Source organism: Corvus moneduloides, chromosome 8 (assembly GCF_009650955.1).
Source record: "Corvus moneduloides isolate bCorMon1 chromosome 8, bCorMon1.pri, whole genome shotgun sequence".
Classification (NCBI taxonomy): Eukaryota; Metazoa; Chordata; class Aves; order Passeriformes; family Corvidae; genus Corvus; species Corvus moneduloides.
In genome coordinates this window covers 8,231,292-8,250,382 of record NC_045483.1, presented here as the reverse complement: position 1 = coordinate 8,250,382, position 19,091 = coordinate 8,231,292, and the positions used below count along the sequence as shown (strand labels likewise).

Sequence of the window (19,091 nt, the reverse complement as noted above, 5' to 3'; positions counted from 1 at the left end):
ACTTGTCCCTGAGGAAAGGTGTGAATTTAGTACCTGAAAGTCAGTTTATCCAAAGACACTAAAGGCTTTTAGATGATTTCTTGGAATACAAGAACAGATTTATCCTCTTAAAAAGCTTAGGATAATAAACATGGGTTAAACAGTGGCAAGAGTGACATAATATACAAGTGGGATTCTAACCAGCACTTCCATTTTGTTATCTGTACCTGTTTAATAATGCTGAGGTGCTGCTTTTCTGTTTCTGTTCGTTTTTTCAATTCATCTTTTAAGTTGTCCTTTTCTGAGCAGATTTCCAAAATCAGTTCTTGATGCTTTTTATTTTCTTTAATCAATCTGTAAAGAAAAAAAAAATAAAAACAAGGTACATCAGTACTGGTTTTTTTTTTTTTTGGTTGGTCATTTTCAATTTTGAGATACATGGTTTTTGCTCTTCGATCTGTGAATTTTATTGGGAAGCCAGAAACCCTAAAAAAATCCATGAAAGCCTTACAAGAAAAAAAAAAAAATAATGTTGTGCAAGTAGAACTTAACTCCAAAACAGCAAGCAGCAACCTCCTTTGAGGAAATTGCTTGTTTCCAGCATTTTAGGGTTGTTGTGGTGCATAATGACATGGGACATTTGGTAACCCTATGAAATTACAAAACTGTCAATGTTAGTAATTTTAAGCTAATGTAAGACAGTAACTTTCAGTCAGATAGTTACACCAGTCAAATGTCTGAATACACAGAGTTTATTAATTTCGTGGACTTCTCAAAAGTTCACATGGAAGAACCCATGTTCTTACCAGGTTCACAACCTAGTAAGAAACAGAATCCTGATTTTTTTAAGTCCTAAGTAGGTAACAAGTCTCCATTTTCAATTTTTACCAATAGTTCCAGTTCAGCTCAGCTGTTTGACCACACCTATCTTGACATTCTAGCATAAAACTCAGAAATTACATTGTCAGAACTGCTAAATAAAGAGTCTCAAACGTATTTACATGTTTGCAGATACTATTACATGGTGGGTATTTTAGGCCACTAATTGCATGAATTTTTGGGAGGCATGCCTTTACCTGAAAAAGATACTTAAACATCCCTTTATCCCCTCCTCTCTATTGAAAATAAAAAAATCTCTTACCAGTCTCCTAAATTATAAGGAATTCAAAACCATCAGTTATAGAGAGCTTAGCACTCGTGATCTGCTTTTTAATCTATTAATGAATATTCCAGGATTACAAATTCTTAATTCACGCCACAGCTGCTCACGTACATATTTAGATCTGATCACAGGAGACAACTGGGCTACTTCCAGAACGATGTTACAAGAAATTCTGCTGATCATAAAGTAAGGGACAAAACAAATACAACCCAGAATACCCTTTGGACCAAACACAAAATGTTCCACAGCAGTTTCACACTCTTGAGGTGAGTTGCCAAGTGTCAGATGGGTGCAGCTGGCCAAAAAAAGAGACATGGTTTTATATAAAGCCTTCTGGAGGCATACATAACATAAACACATATATAAACACTTCTCTCTAAGAAAGTAATTCCGAGGCTGAAAATGCTGCTCTGCCTCTGAGTCTACCATGAACAAGTAAAACTCTTTACCTCATTATTTCCTCGAATTACCCCTCTCTACACACCCACCACTTCAGATTCCCACTCCTTCTCTGTAACTTCTGAATGTCTAACTGTGCACTCTCCAGCTTTCCTGTCATCAGGTGACTTTCCTCACATGGATGGTTTCTGTCAGTGAACTGCAAGAAAATACTTTCCCTACTGGGACTCTCTTCCTCTATCTGGTTTCCCTTCCTTTGATGTCCTCCCATAAAACGATTTCGGAGAGCCTTATATGAAAAGTAGGACACTCATTTTCAGCTCTACAAAAAGGAATAAATAAGAAGTTAGAGGCTACATTTTGTTAGCAAAAAAACATTTCTAAAGAGGTAACAAAGTATTAAACACCAAGTAAGGAATCATGAAATCAAGAAATGAACTGGCTTTTGATGAACAGAAATATTCATGCTAAATACTGCCTTGCAGAACTATTAAGCACAGTTCATTATAGCAACACTTACAAGCCAAGCATTTCAGAAGTCCTCCTATAAAATGTGGAAAGTGCAGTTCATCTATAAATGACACTTCCAACTCAAACAATACTCTCAGCTGATTAACAACTTTGCTGGATGATGGCAGGAGACTGAATACTACTTGAAAAAGAAACAAGCAATTTTAAACATAAATAAAATGCCCATTGTGGGAGTTAGTACTTTCAAAGGCTCATTTCTCCACAGACACATACGGACTGAATGAATCCTGGACTATTTTTATATCACCTTACTGCTGCAGTATTTAAGTAATTCTAGACATTGGCAGGGTATTCAATGACACAGTTGGCTATTCCGTTCCTGCCAAATCCTGCAAGAATTCAGACATCAAAGCACACACTTTTATTTACAAGTACATACCACAAGTAAAAATGATTCTTTCCTTAAAAAACAATCAAAAAAAGCTCATTAACTATTCTCATACCAACTCGAGACAACTTGCTTCATACCAAAATGTTGTATGCTGGTGCACATAACATGCAGCCAGAATTGTTCAGCACACAGGTCCAACCATGATGCTCATACTCAAATACTCACTTTGTAATGGTTTGTTCTTGCTGCAGGTATTTATCTTGCACACATTTTTCAAACACAGCCAAGGCATGTTCTCCCTTCTGCACACCATTGGGGAGCTTTGGTCCCTTTGAAAAATCCGTGGATAAGAGTTCAGACTCTATTTCCTTTAGCAAATCCTCCTGTGAGGAAGTCTGATGTATTGTGGAAATAAGCTTCTTTGTGCAGTCTGTGTCATAAGGGCTTTCTGAATAGATTTTATCGCTCGATTTTTTCACAAAGTCAGATTCCTCCCTCAGATCCTGTAATATTTCCATTAATGATTGTTCTGTCTGGTTAGTTTTTGGATCGTGTTGTTCAAGTTCTTCGCTAGGTAAATGTTCTGGTTTTGTGGAGCCTTCTGCCTGCCTTTCACAGTAGGCATTAGCAGAGCAGTCTGCCCCTCCAGACTGCTGCTGTCCTTCTGCTGGGACCCCATTGCTGCTTATGTCAACAGCTGCTGAATCCTGATCTGAGGGCAACAAACTCGATTCCCTTTCCAAGACACCAGCATCACCTCCAGCGCAACTGATGCTTGAGCAGTCCTCCATTCCAGATGTTTTACCAGACTTCTCATCATCCAGGGTCTTGGAAGAGGCATCATCTGACAGACTGACTGGCTCCAGTGTGCTCTGCATTTCTGGTAAATATTCCTCCATAATCTTCCTTCAGAAATCTAGATGTAGAATTCATATTGCAACATATTATATACAATATCAAAAGAGATTGAGATAAGGAAAATAACGGCTACTAGAAAATAAAATTCAAAGTGCAAAAGTATTTAGGTAAGTGTTATATAGAGTTTGTTGCTCTTTCAGCCCAACTTTTAAGTAAATGCTCCAATACAAGTTTTTCTAAGAGAAGGTGAGAAACCAGGGATAGCGAACAGGAAGCAGTGAGATAGTAAATGCCAAGACAATAAAAAAGCAGCACCTTTTAAAATTAATAATTCTGCCATTTAAATCCACAAAAATTCCAAGTAATCACTTCTAAAAAATACTTAATGACAATACATTAAAAAAAAAATTAAGAATCTAGGATCTTACAGCTTTCACTTTCCTACAAGCTATCTGAAAGCAACAATATGTCTTGACTGACTTATTTTTACAAGATAGGATGACTCCCTGGTTCAGCCAGAATATCCAATTTCCTTACTGTCACGTCCTCACTGAGCATCCTTACAGCAAAATGCATCTGTACCCAGGAACCTAAGGGAAGGGGCTGGGGGAGGATGGGGGTGAGATTCTCTTTTCCCATCTGCTTTCAAGCAACCAAAATCCCCTGTGGAAGAGCACAGATGGTCTTTGGCAGATCTGCTCTCTCAAACAGTAGCTTGCAGAGCAAGGACTTAAAAAGCTCTGTAGAAGCTCACTAGAAGGACACCATACTGAGAGCCAAATAGCCAGAATACTTCTGGAAGAGCCTGGGTATAATGTTGTATCTTCTTTTTCCAGAATCCCAGATGGCTGTGTGTCTGAAAAGACTACTGGCATCTTTAGCAAGCACAAGAAGCCCTTACTTCCATTAGGAGAAATTCATTACAGCAGTCTTAACTTTTATATGCAAGCTTATCTTCCTACACCAGATAATTTAGGCTACTTAAAACAAGGCAAATTTTTCATTTATAAATTCAACTCTGCTATTCCAAGCGTCATCTCAAAGGAAGTGCTTACATGCCACAAATTTTTTCCATCCTTACTTTCTGACTTGTTCAGTTCTCCCTTACACAGCCACACCATCTGAGCCACTCAGGTACTTGCTCCATGCTCCTCCCTTTGCCTCAGCCTCAAAGGCAACCCCTTTGTGCTACTTGGCTTCACTCCACTCCCCCAGAGTCCTGCCTTATTAACCACCACTTCCTACTGAGGCTCAACATTGTTAAAACAGAGGGACAGGAGTCCCATTAGATCAGTCCTCAATTGCTACCACTGTCACCTTTCACTGTTAGGCACAAAAAGCAGCTTCAGCCCAGCTGTTTCTACCAGGAAACACCACCCCACAAAACACCAACTCAACCTGAAACCAACAGTTGGGCTACAACTGGGACTTAATCAACAAGAGGGAAGCACATGGAAAACTGAGCATTCAGCTTGGAGTACAGAAGGGAATGTATTACACCTGGACAAGAGTCACAAATCAGCAAATGAGAAGCACACATTTTTTAAGAAACAAGCAAACCACCTTTTTTTTTTTGGTCTCAAATCCAAAAAAATCCTCAATGCTACAGCCTCTAACCCAGTACAAATCAGTAGGAACCAGACCATAAGCAGCTAGGGAGAGGTACAAATGAGAATAGAGATCAGGAATGAGAGAGTCTATACAATGTGACACTTTCACAAGGATTCCCCGTTTTACAAACAGATCTTCTCTGGTACTAATAAAATCCCTAACTCCCCTTTGCTTCAAAAGATTTATGTTTAGGTCAACACTGGAAGCAGCAAACCCCACCACTTGGTTTGTGCCGTCCAAACAAATGCTCTTTTGGAATCTATCTACCCTTTGATAATGTCTGCTGGTAACAGAAGTTCACAATGTACTACTGCTCTCAAAAACACCAACCTCAACTGACAGTCTCAACATGCAACCAAAAATGAACATAACCGCAAGAGAAAGTATTCAGTTTAATAGCAGCAGAACACATTAGTTCCTACTTAATTAAAATGCTGTTAAAAACCAATGCTTTCAGACTAGTGCACTTTAAACAATCAATAACTGAAAGATAATTTGCAAATGATGCAGTTAAGATGGAAGAAAAATTCACCTTCTAGTATCTGTTCCCTCTTCTCAAAAGTAGTTTGTAATACACACTCAGCTGTAAAAGACACTGTATTAGCATGAAGCTGAAGAACTGGTTTTTTCTCTAGTAGTTACACCAGCCTAAGTTCTTGATGATGCTCTCTCTGTAACGATCAGAGGGATTTTTTTACCTCAATTTAAGCCTTTTTTAAAGTACTTTCTGAAGTGTTACAGAACTTCCCGAAATGTGCAGTTGTTTGATGCACTGCCTCAAACCTGCTTGTGACTGCCCAGCTGCTGCAGTTCACCATTACTACAAGAAAGGGAGTGGTAAAATCGTATACATGAACTTCCATGTTGGTTGTTACACACAAAATTTCCAGTCCAGTTAGCAAACTGGAAGGTATTTATCTCCATATGGAAGCAAGAAGTGAAAAATACAGCGCTGTTAAGAGAGTACATTAAGAAGGTCATTAAGTTTTCTTTTTACTGTGTTACTTCCTTCTGTAAATAATACTGTGAATTAGTATTACAAAGACTAATCTACATGGAAGCAGAAATACAATTATTTGCACAACTCAGTGACAGAGAAGAAAAAAAAGCCACTGACTTAATATCCAAAATAACTTAGTTATTATTACTCATTTAAAAAGTGTAGATTTTTATATCAAACTCATGGGGAATATGAGTAATGATTATACAAATCAGTTAAAGGATGAAAAGTAAATTATGATGACTCAGTGTTCCCTGCAGTCACAGTTTAATTTTCAGTGGTACCTAGAATGTAATTTACCACATTAAGTTCAGTCTTTATGATTCCAATACACTGGATTTTAGCCTTATCTGCCCAAATTTACCTGCACCTATCTGCACCTGTTCATTAAATACAAAGATTCCCCCACCCCCCGAATAGTATTAGCTTTTATGTTCTAATTACTAACTTTTAAATAGAAATTAAGTAATTCATCACAGGATCACAATTTATTTTCACACCAAAAATGTCCAGACAAAGAAATCATGTGGAGCAGGTGTCAATGCAAATTCATACTGATATTCAAATGTCTCTTGAATATCTTAAGTTTGTCGTGCCTACCTCAGGCAACTGAATATAATAGATACTTCCTGTATGATACCAGAGACAGAAAACAGCAGTGATGTCACTAAAGAAAAGGCTCACGGTTTGTAAGCAAAACATTTTGTGTGATAAAAGGATCAACACAGTCCAGCAGTAGCCAGTTGAAATGAAACATGCTAATATTTGACTGTTTCATATCAAACATACAAATCCATCAAGCTCCAAGATAATATTTGGACACCACCTGATAGGAGCTACATGCCTTTCCAGGTTTAATATCCATCCTCTAATACCCTACTCATCCTTATAAATGACTTTTCCAAAATCAGGGAAGGACTAAGGTTACATATATTGCATTAAGAAAACAAAACAGTTTAGTGCCTTTCTGATGTCTTCAGAATGCATCAAAAACAATCAAAAAGGAAAATCTTGACTGAAGCAAATGAACTGGCTTATGTGATATGCTTAAACATCAAACAAGCACACACTGTGTTGAGTGACAGCAAAGTGCTTGCACTGTTTTGCAAAGTTTCTACCTTCAACCACCTGCTCTGCTCCTTCCTTAGGCCTGATGATCATCTTAACAGCAGGGTAAAAGTGTGTTGCTCCTGGTCCCATCCGTGTGATGTTTGTCCCACCCCTCACTGTAAGTTCCTTCTGCTGCATGTGCCGCAGGAACTTCTCAAAGCAGCACTTTGAGTAGCCCAGCCCAAGCCTGCTTGCCCACATACCACGAATGACTGCCATCCATCGAGGGCAGCATGTGAAAAGCTCTGTCACTGCCTTGTGACAGCTTCTGCAGCTGTGACAGGACTCTTTGCTGTGACTGGACTCGCGTAACTGGTCTGACCAGTCCTCCTCCTCCTCTGATTTACAGCTCAAAATTAGTCTGACACTCTAACACACCTTCCCCATGCTCTTGCTTCTGTTCCACAGCAGAGGAGGCAGCTGGCTGTTTTCCCCCAGTGCAGTGATACAAAGCAACGTGAATAGAAATACATCAATTCAGACCCTGCTAATGTGAGCAGCAGGAATGAGGAACACGAGCACAGCTCAGCCACGTCTGCAAAACATCTCCCTAGGCATCAGAATAGAGGCAAGTTGAACTCTTCAAAGCCAGAAATGCCTTTTTTAAAAACAGCTAGTGTTTTTTCTCATCACAGATGTGTTCTTCAAAGATGCAAAGAGCATACATACTTTTCATAATTATTCACAAAACTAAGTTTAAATCTGCATCAGCACATATGATCTCCAAGTTCCAGTGTAATATCTAAAATGAGTAAGTAGTTAAACAGCAGGCACAGGACACACAACATTAAAGGCTAGTACTGGCAAGGGTTACAACCATTTATCACACTACTTACACTGAGATGTGCTCATCTGCTAAACTGCTGATAGCACAACTGACTGCAATCAGAGGCAGGGAGCAGAGGGCTGGCCAATAGAGTGAGTGAACAGCACACCAGCTTTTAAATACGAATGTCTCCCAGGTATGTCAGGGAATGCAAAGACTCAGGAAATAGCCATTTTTTCATTCATTTTCTGTTACACAACAGAAACGTCTTCTATTAACTGCTAACCAAATGATAAAAGTAAGAACAAATACGACAATGATTCATTTAAGCTCTTCAAGGAAGTATCTGACACAATGTAAGTAACTGATTCTCTTGGGAGAACATCAAAAATCTCAATACATGCTCCTGTAACAGGCCAGCAAAAAGAAGAAAAAAAAAAAAAATTCCTGTAGCTACCTTCAGCAGCAGTCCAGAGAAGGCTATGCTTTAACAGCAAATTCTCACTTCATAGTCCATCCGCTGGCATGGAGAAAAGCAGTTTCTGTAACACCAGGTCCTCCTCCTTTGCTGAAAGTACAAACACTCCTACCTTTTTAAGGAAGCTGTTGGCACCCTCATCCCTTGGCTATTCATCTGCTGTACTGGTTGAAAATCCTTCCCCCCACAGCAGTACTGCTAATTCTAATCAGGAACACCACCTTGCCCTGCTCTAGACTACTATCCAGTGAGTACAGGCACGTGCCGAGCTTCTGGTATGCTTTAGTTCAATACTGCGCCATCTCAAACTGCCTGTCTTTTCAATCTTCCTGTTGAATGCAAACGTGATTCTTTTAAATCCCTGGCTACAAAGGCCTTTCCTAAGCAGATGTACTATTAATGCTAGCATTTAAATTCATTAAATAGATAGAATTTGACCCAAACTCTCAACATTTATGTTGTAAATAGTCAAGAAGGAGGAAATGACTTTGTTTCAGCCAATTTCAAAATACATGTGAGATGACAACTAAAGAAACATATTAAATGATAACTATAGGAATCTTCAGCTGAGGTGTGGCTGTCTAGAAGACTTCACTAACAAGGGAAAAAAGAAAGTGCGCCTTGTCACCTAGTAACTATCACAATGGGGCCCTTTAGAACAAACAGATTAAAGAATGACAGAAGGGTATGCCTGGGGTGGTTCTGTAAGCAAACTTAAGGTCAAGGTCCTGAGAAACAAAAATCATTGCTTCAAGAGAAAAAACCATATATTTACACCTCAATGCCTGAAAGTACTGCAGAGAGAGGGGCAAAAAAGTGCAGGAGGGAATAATGCTTCATGGGTGTGTGCATATACAAAACCTTGTTCAACCCAGGCTTGAAATGAAAGTGAAGAGCATTGAGATAAGCGACTCGAGGCACAAAACCTTCTCAAAGGGGAATAATAAGAACTTAATACAGCAAATGCAGTTTACTGGACACCAGACACATTCAACTACACATTACATAATCTAATGGCCAGTAGCAGTCAATTATTTCATCTCTTTTCAACAAGAAAGGGTTTTGCATCATCTTTGGGTAGATGTTTTCCATTCCTGGCTGTGCTCCTAAGAGAGGCCTTGTAGCACAGTCACTGATGAAGAGGAAATCAACTCTCCAAACAAGTACACATGCAGTCTACAAAATGGTGAAAAAGCAGTTCTCGCATCAGCTCATACCATATATACTCTTCACCTCCGGATACGTAAAAAGCATCCAAACAGAAACAAGCTCATTTTCAAACAAAGTACAAAGTAGCTTTCCTTCCAGTTCATACTGGTCACAGCAGAGTACTCAAATAGTCTTTAGCAATAGACTGAAGTCTCAAAACTACTCAAAGCTGCCATACAGATGTGATGCATTTCAGAGAGGAGGTGGGGGACAAGGAAAGGAGTGATGAAATGCTCCATCAGTCACAGGCAGATGACTCCAACACTCAGCAGTGTCCTAAGTATCATGACACGGCCAGGCAAGCAGCTCAGTGGCAGAAAAACGTGATGACACCAACAGAAGCAGCCCAAGTTCCCAGAAGTCCCTGCTGCTCTTATAAGGATGTCACCTTAGGACTCAGAGTTGGTTTGTCACTGCAGTGTGTGCCGTAAACTTGCTAAGGAACCATTGCACACCTCTAAACAAAGTCCACGTATTTACAGGAAAAACCTATCTAGAAAATAAGGCCCTTGAAACTGCTTCAGAGCAATTCTCTTTATGCTGTAATTTGTGATCTGTACTTTCTGGTTCTTTGTTAAGAACTGGATGGTAACGTGTAAAATTGCTGCTGTTACTCTTTATTTTGCTTTCCAAAATGGCACATTCTGAAGATAAGTTCCACTGGAAATTCATCATAAAAATCCAAGCAAACACCCTTAAGCAGCAGTCTCTTCAGCTCTGTAACACGCACTATCCTTCCATATTGGTTCTGGTTTCTGAACTCTGCAGTTCAGGTTTAGTGCTCAATGTCAGCAGCCAAGAGAAGGGATGCTTGTCCTTTGGAGACAGCTAGAAAACGGGTTTATTCTTAACAGATTCCCCAGTGATAACAAATAATTACTTCTTTTCCCTAGTAACACACCAAAAGACTGGGCAGCAACACACAGCTCAAATAACCAGCTGTCTATCCCAGGCACTGTTAAGTGTTCTCTGCAACACACTCCGAATGATTTTACAAACATCTCTGCTCTTCTCTATCCTTCTCTCCAATTGAATCAAAAATGCCTGTTTATGAGTTTAAAGAGATTCATGTTTGCTAGCAGATCCCAATGTTGTGGGAGCAAGAAAGGTAAAAATAGCTTCATTTTGACACCGAAGGTGCTGGATGCAGACATTTATGAATCACTCCAGTTTTGGCAGAAGTGAATTTAGGAAAGCAGACATACAGCTTGCCTACATATACAGAAAGTTGTGGGGTTTCTCTCTGTATAGCCCAGTACTAGATGAACAGAAAATTCTACAGCCCAGCTAAACCAGGTAGACATGTAATGCTTTCACAATGACTGCCCTGTTTGTTCACCTGCAATACTTCAGAAACCAAAGTAGAGCACTGAAGCACCTGAAACTGTAGCTGGTCTAAAGACATACCAGGAACTGTTCATTTCTATTACTCCAGCTCTCTAACAGCCCTCCAAACAAGAGGCCTGTTCAGTGATATGTGTTATATGTGAAAAAAGAAATACTTTTAACTTAGCTGTGCAATCTTTCAAAGATTATCCAATAACAAAATAATAAAGGTTAAAAAGCCAAGATACACACACCAAAAGGCTACTAAAAACCTCCAAACTACCAGCTAAATCTAGAACTAGGATGTCTGGAAGAGAGATTTTTTTTTTCAATGAAAAGCATTATCCTCATGAAATTATAACTGCAAAGAAAATACTGACTTTTTTCCTGTATCACCCAATAGCAAATTAAAATGCAGTCACGTGAATTTGCAAGAGGAAGCTACGTGCATTTTACAGCTATTTTGAAGATTCACACTTACACCTCAAGTCACACTGTAAAACACTCTCCCATCACTCCAGCCTTCCAACTACCCCTTAAAGCTCTCAGCAGCCTACACAGACACACCTACAGACCAGACTCAGCTACAAATGAAACTTCCACTATGTCTTACAGTGTTCTGTATCTTGACCTGTAAAAGCACTGAGCACAAGTAGTTCCTCACCTTAGCAAATACACAACTTAGAGGTGAACTGAGACTTCAGCTCTTTCTGCTAAAATGGAATCTAACACTTACTTCACATGCAAGCAAGGCCTGATTTTTAGTTCAATAATACTGAGCAGTGTTTCAAAATATGCCTTTTTTTCTGACATAATTTTCAAAAATTCTTATAAAGAAAGATCAGCAATGCCCTAAATCTAACCTGAGACAGCAGTGTTATATTTAACCATTGGAAGTTGTTATTCAACAATAATTTCAGTTTCAGAAAGGAGGCTAGTGTACATGCCAACTCAGAATCAATATATACTCCATCATTTAAACTACTCTGCCTCCTATTCATTCATGTTAAAGAATATATAATATTAAATTCCAATCCATAGATTGATTTTTACACATGGTTCATTACACTCAAGCAGAATTCCATCTTGGAAGCACCTCTCATCATGTAAGCAGCTACTGAAGCTCATAAAGCAAAGATAAATACATAACTTTAACAAAACCACATTTATCATTTATGGTGCAATAATGGGTTGGCTCTTTTCCCAATCACTGCAGTACAGACCAAAGGCTCTGCTAAACAGATTTTTTGTATTGCCTTACATTTCCACTCAGACATCTATGAAATGAAGTGACATATGACTGAAATGTCAACAGTCAAAAGACCTTCGTGATGAAGCTCTGATGCTCATCAGAAGACCCCAATAAAAGCAAAAGCTGCACACGAGCACCACTTGAACAGTTCAGTTACAGACCCAATTCCCTCTTGCAGGTTCCTGAGCAACAGAGAGAGTAGAAGTGCTTTAGGCAGTTCAATTGCAAATTCAAGTGTTAATGTGAGATGCAATATAATCCAGTGAAACACCGGAGATGGACTTTGTATTTCAAAGACTTAATTAGGATTTATTGGCTGAAGAACACTGAAGAGAACAATAATGATTTGTAGAGTTTTCTTGACAAGTCACACACAAAGCAACCAGCAACCTAATGTAAAAAAGCTTCAGAAATGCCACAGCCTTTATCAAAAAGAACAAAACTTGCCTGTACAGTTTGTTCCACAAAGAACTGTTCCTCTTCTTTAGCTATAACACTATAAAATATTCTATTAGAAACACAATCTTAGATGAATCACAACAGAAAAATACTTTCTGTTATCTTTGAAGTCATTATCCTAACACACCATTAACAGCCAGACAACTGTTAGAATCAGCTGCCAATTCAATTCAATTTCCAACCTACTGCACTCAGGTAAGAGATGAAGCTGTTAGACAGTTTACATACTACCATGTGTATAATGCCAACCCAACAAGACTGCTAAAGAATAATTTGGGGGTTAAAAACATTTCTAGCTTCTTACAGTTGTGTTGTTCATTGCAAAACCCAAGATGCCTCTCTTCAAGAACTTTTCACATCTTTATTACACAATAATCATTATTTAAGCGAACTAAAATGCTTTTCCAAGTCAGTGCCAACCTGTCATTGCATCAGCACTCTTGCTAACAATTTCACATGACAGTAAGACTAAAAACAAAATTGAAGAAAAATTTTATAGTTTGTTTTAGCTCACTGTAATCCTAATAATACTTTTACCTAAACTAATCTGGACAGACTGCTTCTACTTCACTTGTTGGGTGAAGTTTTTGGTTTCTTTTTCCTAAGGCTACTTTTTCCTTAACTACTGTCTACTAGTCAACACACTGACTAGCAAAACAAACTTTCCTATTGTTTCTGATTAATACCCAGCTTACCTGTGTTTTGCATGGTATCTTTCACAAGAACTCTGTCACAAAAGGCTTCTTCAGACTAAGCATAATGTCACCAGGTAACACTGCAAAACAGGGAAGTATCTCAAATAACAGAGATACTTCTGTCTTCAACTGAAGTTTATGATTAAAAAAAGAAGAGAATTCTGCTAAAGAAGTTCTGTTGTACATGACAAGATACAAAATGCAGCTCTACTGCAGAGCAGCTCTGTAGAGGGACAAATCAAAAATTTGAACTAAATTGAAAGGGACTGGGATAAAAAGGTCTCAAAAAGCAGGTGTTTCACATGATCTAGTGTGAGAAGAATTTCAAACAGTCTTTCTGGCTTCAGGTTTATATATCTGATTACAATTCCACATCCAACATTAATCAGAGCAGCAAGCCACTCAAATTATGAAACACACTAAAAGGAGATAAACTGGATTGAAAAGCATCACACTGCCCAAGAGAGACAGAATTCTTAAGCTGAAGAGATGATGTGGATCACCACTGCTTGTACTCCATACAAAATAGAGGGCGACCATGAGGTCACACTCTCAAGTCTTCCCGTATTTACAGACAGCACATATAGGAAACAAAAGAAACACACCAGAGTCCCACCTACACTAGGTCTCCTGATATTAATTCATCACTTTTGCCCAAAATCAAATTAAAGTGGAAAACCTGGCTGTACACTGGGACATTGAGTCCTTCAGCTCAGGCAGAACTTGACACAGTTCCTGACTCAACCCACACAAAGACCTGCTTTGATGCACATGTTCATAGGAAAGGGAGTGGAACAGTGACTATACACAGTGGGTACTTTCAGGATTTCCTTACTTTTATCAGTTTAACACTTCAACTCAATTATTCTTCTCAGGTTTTTAATGTGACTTCATTAAACACCAATGGCAGTGCCAAGGTGCAAAGCTCAGCATTTCTATCAATTCTTTGAACACAAGACAAGTACTTCAGAAGACAAGGTTTACTCAAACTTTGTTATTTGCTTTCCTTTGCTTACATCACAAGTTAGATAGTTGAACATAAATGTACGATTCTTTCAAGACAGCATCAGGTTTTCTATCAAACTCACGTACATGGTTAATATTCTGGTCATATTAACTCCATGTCAAGAGTCAACAGCACAACTCCAAAATAAAGTTCATCAGTTAAGGTTTAACAAGTGAGGCTGGATTTGCTCCCATCATAAGACAAGTCATGGAGTACACCTTGGGAGTGTTATTTTTTGTTGTATGAGCCCCAAGGTTGGAAGCTCATGTATCAGGGGAAAACAACATTATTAGCAACAGCATCCTTTTACTGTAACATCACATGAGACTCGGATACTTCAGGATTTACACAGAGACTTCTGTGTGTCTTCAGCACAGAACAGCTCTTACTCTTCCAAGTCAAGAAAATGAGTCTCTACTTCAGCAAGCAATGCAATGCCAGCAACAGCACTGCTGTCACCTTTCAGGTTTCAGCATCCTGCCTTTAGCTCTGCTTACAACAAGGCCAGGAGCAGCTCTGTCTGTCCTTACTAGAACCCTGCTTGCATTCACATTCTCACACTGATAACATCACCTGTGCAAAGAAGAATGTCTTAAGGGAGGGGAAGAAACCGAATTTATGACTGAGTACACAACCTTGACAAAACACACATCCTATGACAGATATTCTACACCTATAACAGAGCCATAACTCTTGTTCACACTACAGAAGCTGGAGCTCTGGCAGACCTTCTCAATAACCTGTAGTGTCATGGCATTGGTAAGATACGGATCTTGGTGTATTTGGCACTGGAGATTGCAGCATGTTAGCTTTCAATGGCTCTTTTCAAATGTTATTTCCAGAACATACAAAAGGCTGTAAAATTTCAACCATGGAATTACTGTCTGCATGATCACTGCACACTGAAAAGCACCATTTGAGGGGATGGTAGAGTTCTACTGTTTTCAAACCTGACTTTTCAAGAGTTTCTCCAGTATCCCTGAAAACAAACAAGTGAACACTTCAATCTTTTAAGGATATGAACTACTGTGAGCTCTACAGAAGCTCTGAGTTCTGTTAATTAAGCTAAGAGGTAGTATTATATACAATATTATTCCAGAATAAAAAAATCAGTATTCCATGTACTTCTTGAAATTAGGGTCATGATTTTCTCCTCTATTCTGACACTGATTTGTTTCTGATGAGATTTTTTTTCACCCTCAATTCGAGGCAGCAGGGTCTTTGGCTAGGACTTGAAGGTAAGTATTATCCATAAGGCTTTCCAAGACTGTTTTTAGCAATTGGAAAATAAGTTCAGAACAAGTCAGCCCAGAACTAAATACAGGATTACTGCTTCCTGGAGCCCACATCTACTAATTTAACATACCTAATAACACTATTAAATCCAGAAAAACAGTGCCTTTCTATTTTTCATAGCTCTTTAGAAAGCCAGCTTCAGGAAATTCAACATTAGCCTCAGGTAGTGTTAAGCAACAGAGCTGCTAATTGGAAGCAAATAAACAACTCTGTGCATTTGGTTCTTCGATCCTTTTCTCAATACTGTGAAACAGTGAACCTCACAATGCCAACAAACATCTGTCAACAACCCCAAACCAAATCTTATAAAATGATAGAAAAACTGTTTTAAAACCAGACAAGAACGGATGACTGAAGACTTTCAGAAAAAGAAGAGCTCAAAGGCAATATAGAACTAGTTTTTTTTTTTTTAATAAAACAAATGACATTTCAAATGTCATCAACAGCCTCCTGAAACATCTTCATACTTTCAGTTTCTCGTATCTCCAGAGCTTAACCATCTCCTCCCTAAAGTCAACGGCAACATAAGCATTTATAGCAGCCAGTGATTGCATTTCCTTGTCCATAGAGAAACACAGCTGTGGCTCATAGTTCCAACAATTTCCTTATACAACAAAACATATTGGGACAGTGGCCATACCTGGGTTTTTAGTGTGTTCTGCTCGCAACACTTTGACTTCTGCAAAGCAGTTCCACAAGAAAATAAAGCAAACCACCACTAACACCGGAATGCCATACTCCTCATCTTACACACAGATTTCAACTCCCTAAGAAATCCTCTTCTGGTCTGCACAGAGTCTCACTAGAAGTACACACATATCAGACTCACCTGCGCAGACTGTTTTCCAGGACAAGAGCCAAAATCCGCAAGCCTACATCATAATCATCTCGCTGAAGTCCTTCTTTCAGACCTAGAAGGGCAAGCAGCTTTTGCAAATACCATCTGCAAAAACAAGGACACGTACCCTACCGCAACACCGCAGCTTACTCTAAAAAATGACCTTCATAACAGTTGCTGGGCTTTGTTATCTAATTATTTAACCATACAGTGAAATCAACACGCAGGCAATGAAACAGGACAACCTAATTAATAACGCGAAGAATGCTGTACAGAAACAAAGAGATTACGAGCCAGCACAGAAGCCTACGCTGCCCGCTCGGAGGTCCCGACTGCGAAAGCTCTGCTGTGGCAGGACCTCACCCCCAGCCCTGCTGTCACCTCGCTCCCACCTCCTGCGCCTCGCCCACAGCCTTGGCGAGACCTGTGCCAGCCCAGTGCCCCCACCTGCACAGGGAGAGCCCCTTGCCACCCGGGGGAATCCTGCCTCCCTCCCGTCCTTCCCCCGCCGCCGCGGCCGCGTCCGCCAGGGTTTATCGCCCGCTGACAGTGAAGTGGATCAGCGACCCCGCGGCCCATCCCGTCCCGTCCAGCCCCGGCGCCCTCGGCCGCCCCGCGCCGCCCCCTCGGGAAGCCCGGCAGCGTCCGCGGGGCCGGGGGGCGCCGGCTCCGAGCACTCGCCCACCCTCTCCACCCTTGCTGCGGCGCGGGCCCTCACCCGGTCGCTACGCGGGCGGCAGCGGCGGCGGCGGCAGCGCGGCCATGGCGAGCACAGCACGGCGCGGCCCCGCTCCCCCGCCGGCCGGCGCGGCCCGGCGCGCTGACACATCAACAAAGATGGCGGCGGCGGGAGGGGCCCGGCGGCAGCGGGGCGGGAGCGGGGCAGCCCCGGGCGGCGGGGCCGGCCCAGCCCGCGGGGGCCGCGGTTCCTGCGGTTCCTGCGGTCCGTGCGGCCTCTGCGCTGCCGCTCGGGACGGGCCGCGGGCGAACGGGCACTCGCGACAGCCACGAGGATCGGCAGGTGACGCAGGACCCGTCTCGCCGCCTTCCTTCTCCCTCGTGGTGCCACCGGGTTCCCACCCGCGCTGCCGAAAGCCTGCGATCCACCGACGGTGCTAAAAGCTCCGAGCGGCTGCATATAGGACACAGTGCCATGGTATTAGTGCGTTCTGCGCCGGGGGACACTTAGGTTGGACATTTAGAAGAATTTCTTCGCAGAAAGGGTGATTAGACATTGGAATGGGCGGCCCAGGGAGGTGCTGGAGTCACCATCCCTGGAGGTGTTTAAGGAAAGCCCGGACGTGGCACTCAGTGCCGTGCTGTGGTTCACAAGGTGGTGTTGGGTCACACGTTAGACTCCATGATCCCAGAGGTGTTTTCCAACCTAATTGATTCTGTGATTTCACAGAAGATCATTTCGGGCATGCGTCTAAAAATTGTTTCCATCTGGATGGGGTTTTGTTTCTCCTCTTGTTTAAACATACGACGTTTCTGGTCAAGGGATCTCATGTCAGACATTCCATGGTGCTATCTAAAACCACGGCCCTGAGCAGCTGCCATACAGGAAGGATTTTTCACCCCTGCAGTTTTCAGAGAGATGGTCACGCAGATGCCTCTCCTTTTTGCAAGATCCAGTGCACAAGTAACGGCTAATAAAATCTTCTCCCTTAAGTGAACTGCATTTCATTCTCCATAACCAACCCCTACATATTATGTCAAAACCCTCTACACCCACATGCCATGTCAGAGTCAGTCCAGTGATGTTAATAATCAACTTCACTTAGCACCTGCCGGGACTTCATTCCTTACTCTGATTGGATTTTTTTTTTAAATGTGAAAAATTTGCTGGGCATCAAAAATCTGAACTACATTTCAGCACTGGGATCAGCAGTTTTTCAGTGGAACACAAAGCTTTTTGGAATCCAGAGCATGGCATAAATGCTGTTTTATTTAATAAAAAATAAATTGAAAAAATACCTTAGCAGACAAGCTGTTAAGTGAAAGCAGTTGTATTTCCTATAGCAGCTCAGCTGAAATAAGCACTGGCATCTCTCCTGCAGTAATATCTTAAACAAAACAGTAGAAAAGCAAGTTAGAATCACTGAATAATTCAGGTTGGAAAGTACCTCAGGAAATTATCCTGTCCAATCCCTTACTCGTAGCAAGGCTAACTTTGATGTTAGATCAGATTGTTCCTTTATTTCGGCTAATTTATTTTTACATAAGTATAAAAGTAAACACATACCTACATGTATGAAGTCATCACCCACCTAGTGATGATTTCTTCAGTGTGTACTATGGATGACCTTGAAAGTAGAATGTGCTGCATAACTTCACTTACAAACATTAATTGGGAGAGTTATTTCAGAGCAAGTTCTTTTTCTCCATATTCTTTCTAGGTATTTGGAATTTCAGAGCCGGAACTGCAAATTTGGGGGTCCTAGAAAATGCTCTTTGAAACTTGTTGTTTAACCCCAACCAGCAACTAGGCCCCACAAAGCTGCTGGCTCCCTCCCCTCGCCAGCAGGATGAGGAGAGAACTGGAAGACTCAAACTTGTGGGTCAAGATAAAGCCAGTTTCATGTGACAGATAATATATACAAACCGAGTGAGGCACAATGCAATTTTTCACCACTTACTGACTGATGCCCAGACAGTTCCCAAACAGCAGCCCCTGGTCAGCTTTTCCTCAGTTTATATCCTGAGGTGATGCCATTTGGTATGGAATAATCGTTGGCCAGTTGGGATCAGCTGTCCCAGCTGTGTTCCCTCCCTCCACCCCAGC

The 19,091-nt window shown here is 40.9% G+C and overlaps 1 protein-coding gene across 3 annotated transcripts in view; it reads right to left on the bottom strand.

Annotated features, from left to right (window-relative positions):
- CCDC186 (coiled-coil domain containing 186) overlaps window positions 1-17,108 on the bottom strand; it is a 35,584-nt gene extending 18,476 nt beyond the window's left edge. Inside the window, exons 1-4 of one of the 3 annotated variants that reach the window (XM_032115962.1) lie at window positions 17,025-17,108; window positions 16,298-16,379; window positions 2,628-3,318; window positions 207-333 (exon numbers count right to left, since the gene is read on the bottom strand). In XM_032115962.1, coding sequence (XP_031971853.1) covers window positions 207-333; window positions 2,628-3,301 — 801 coding nt within the window. In that variant the 5' untranslated portion in view covers window positions 3,302-3,318; window positions 16,298-16,379; window positions 17,025-17,108. Of the gene's footprint in view, window positions 1-206; window positions 334-2,627; window positions 3,319-16,297; window positions 16,401-17,024 lie in introns of those variants that run through there. The other 2 variants (XM_032115964.1, XM_032115963.1) reach the window with 2 other exon arrangements.
- Between the last annotated feature and the right edge of the window lie 1,983 nt (window positions 17,109-19,091).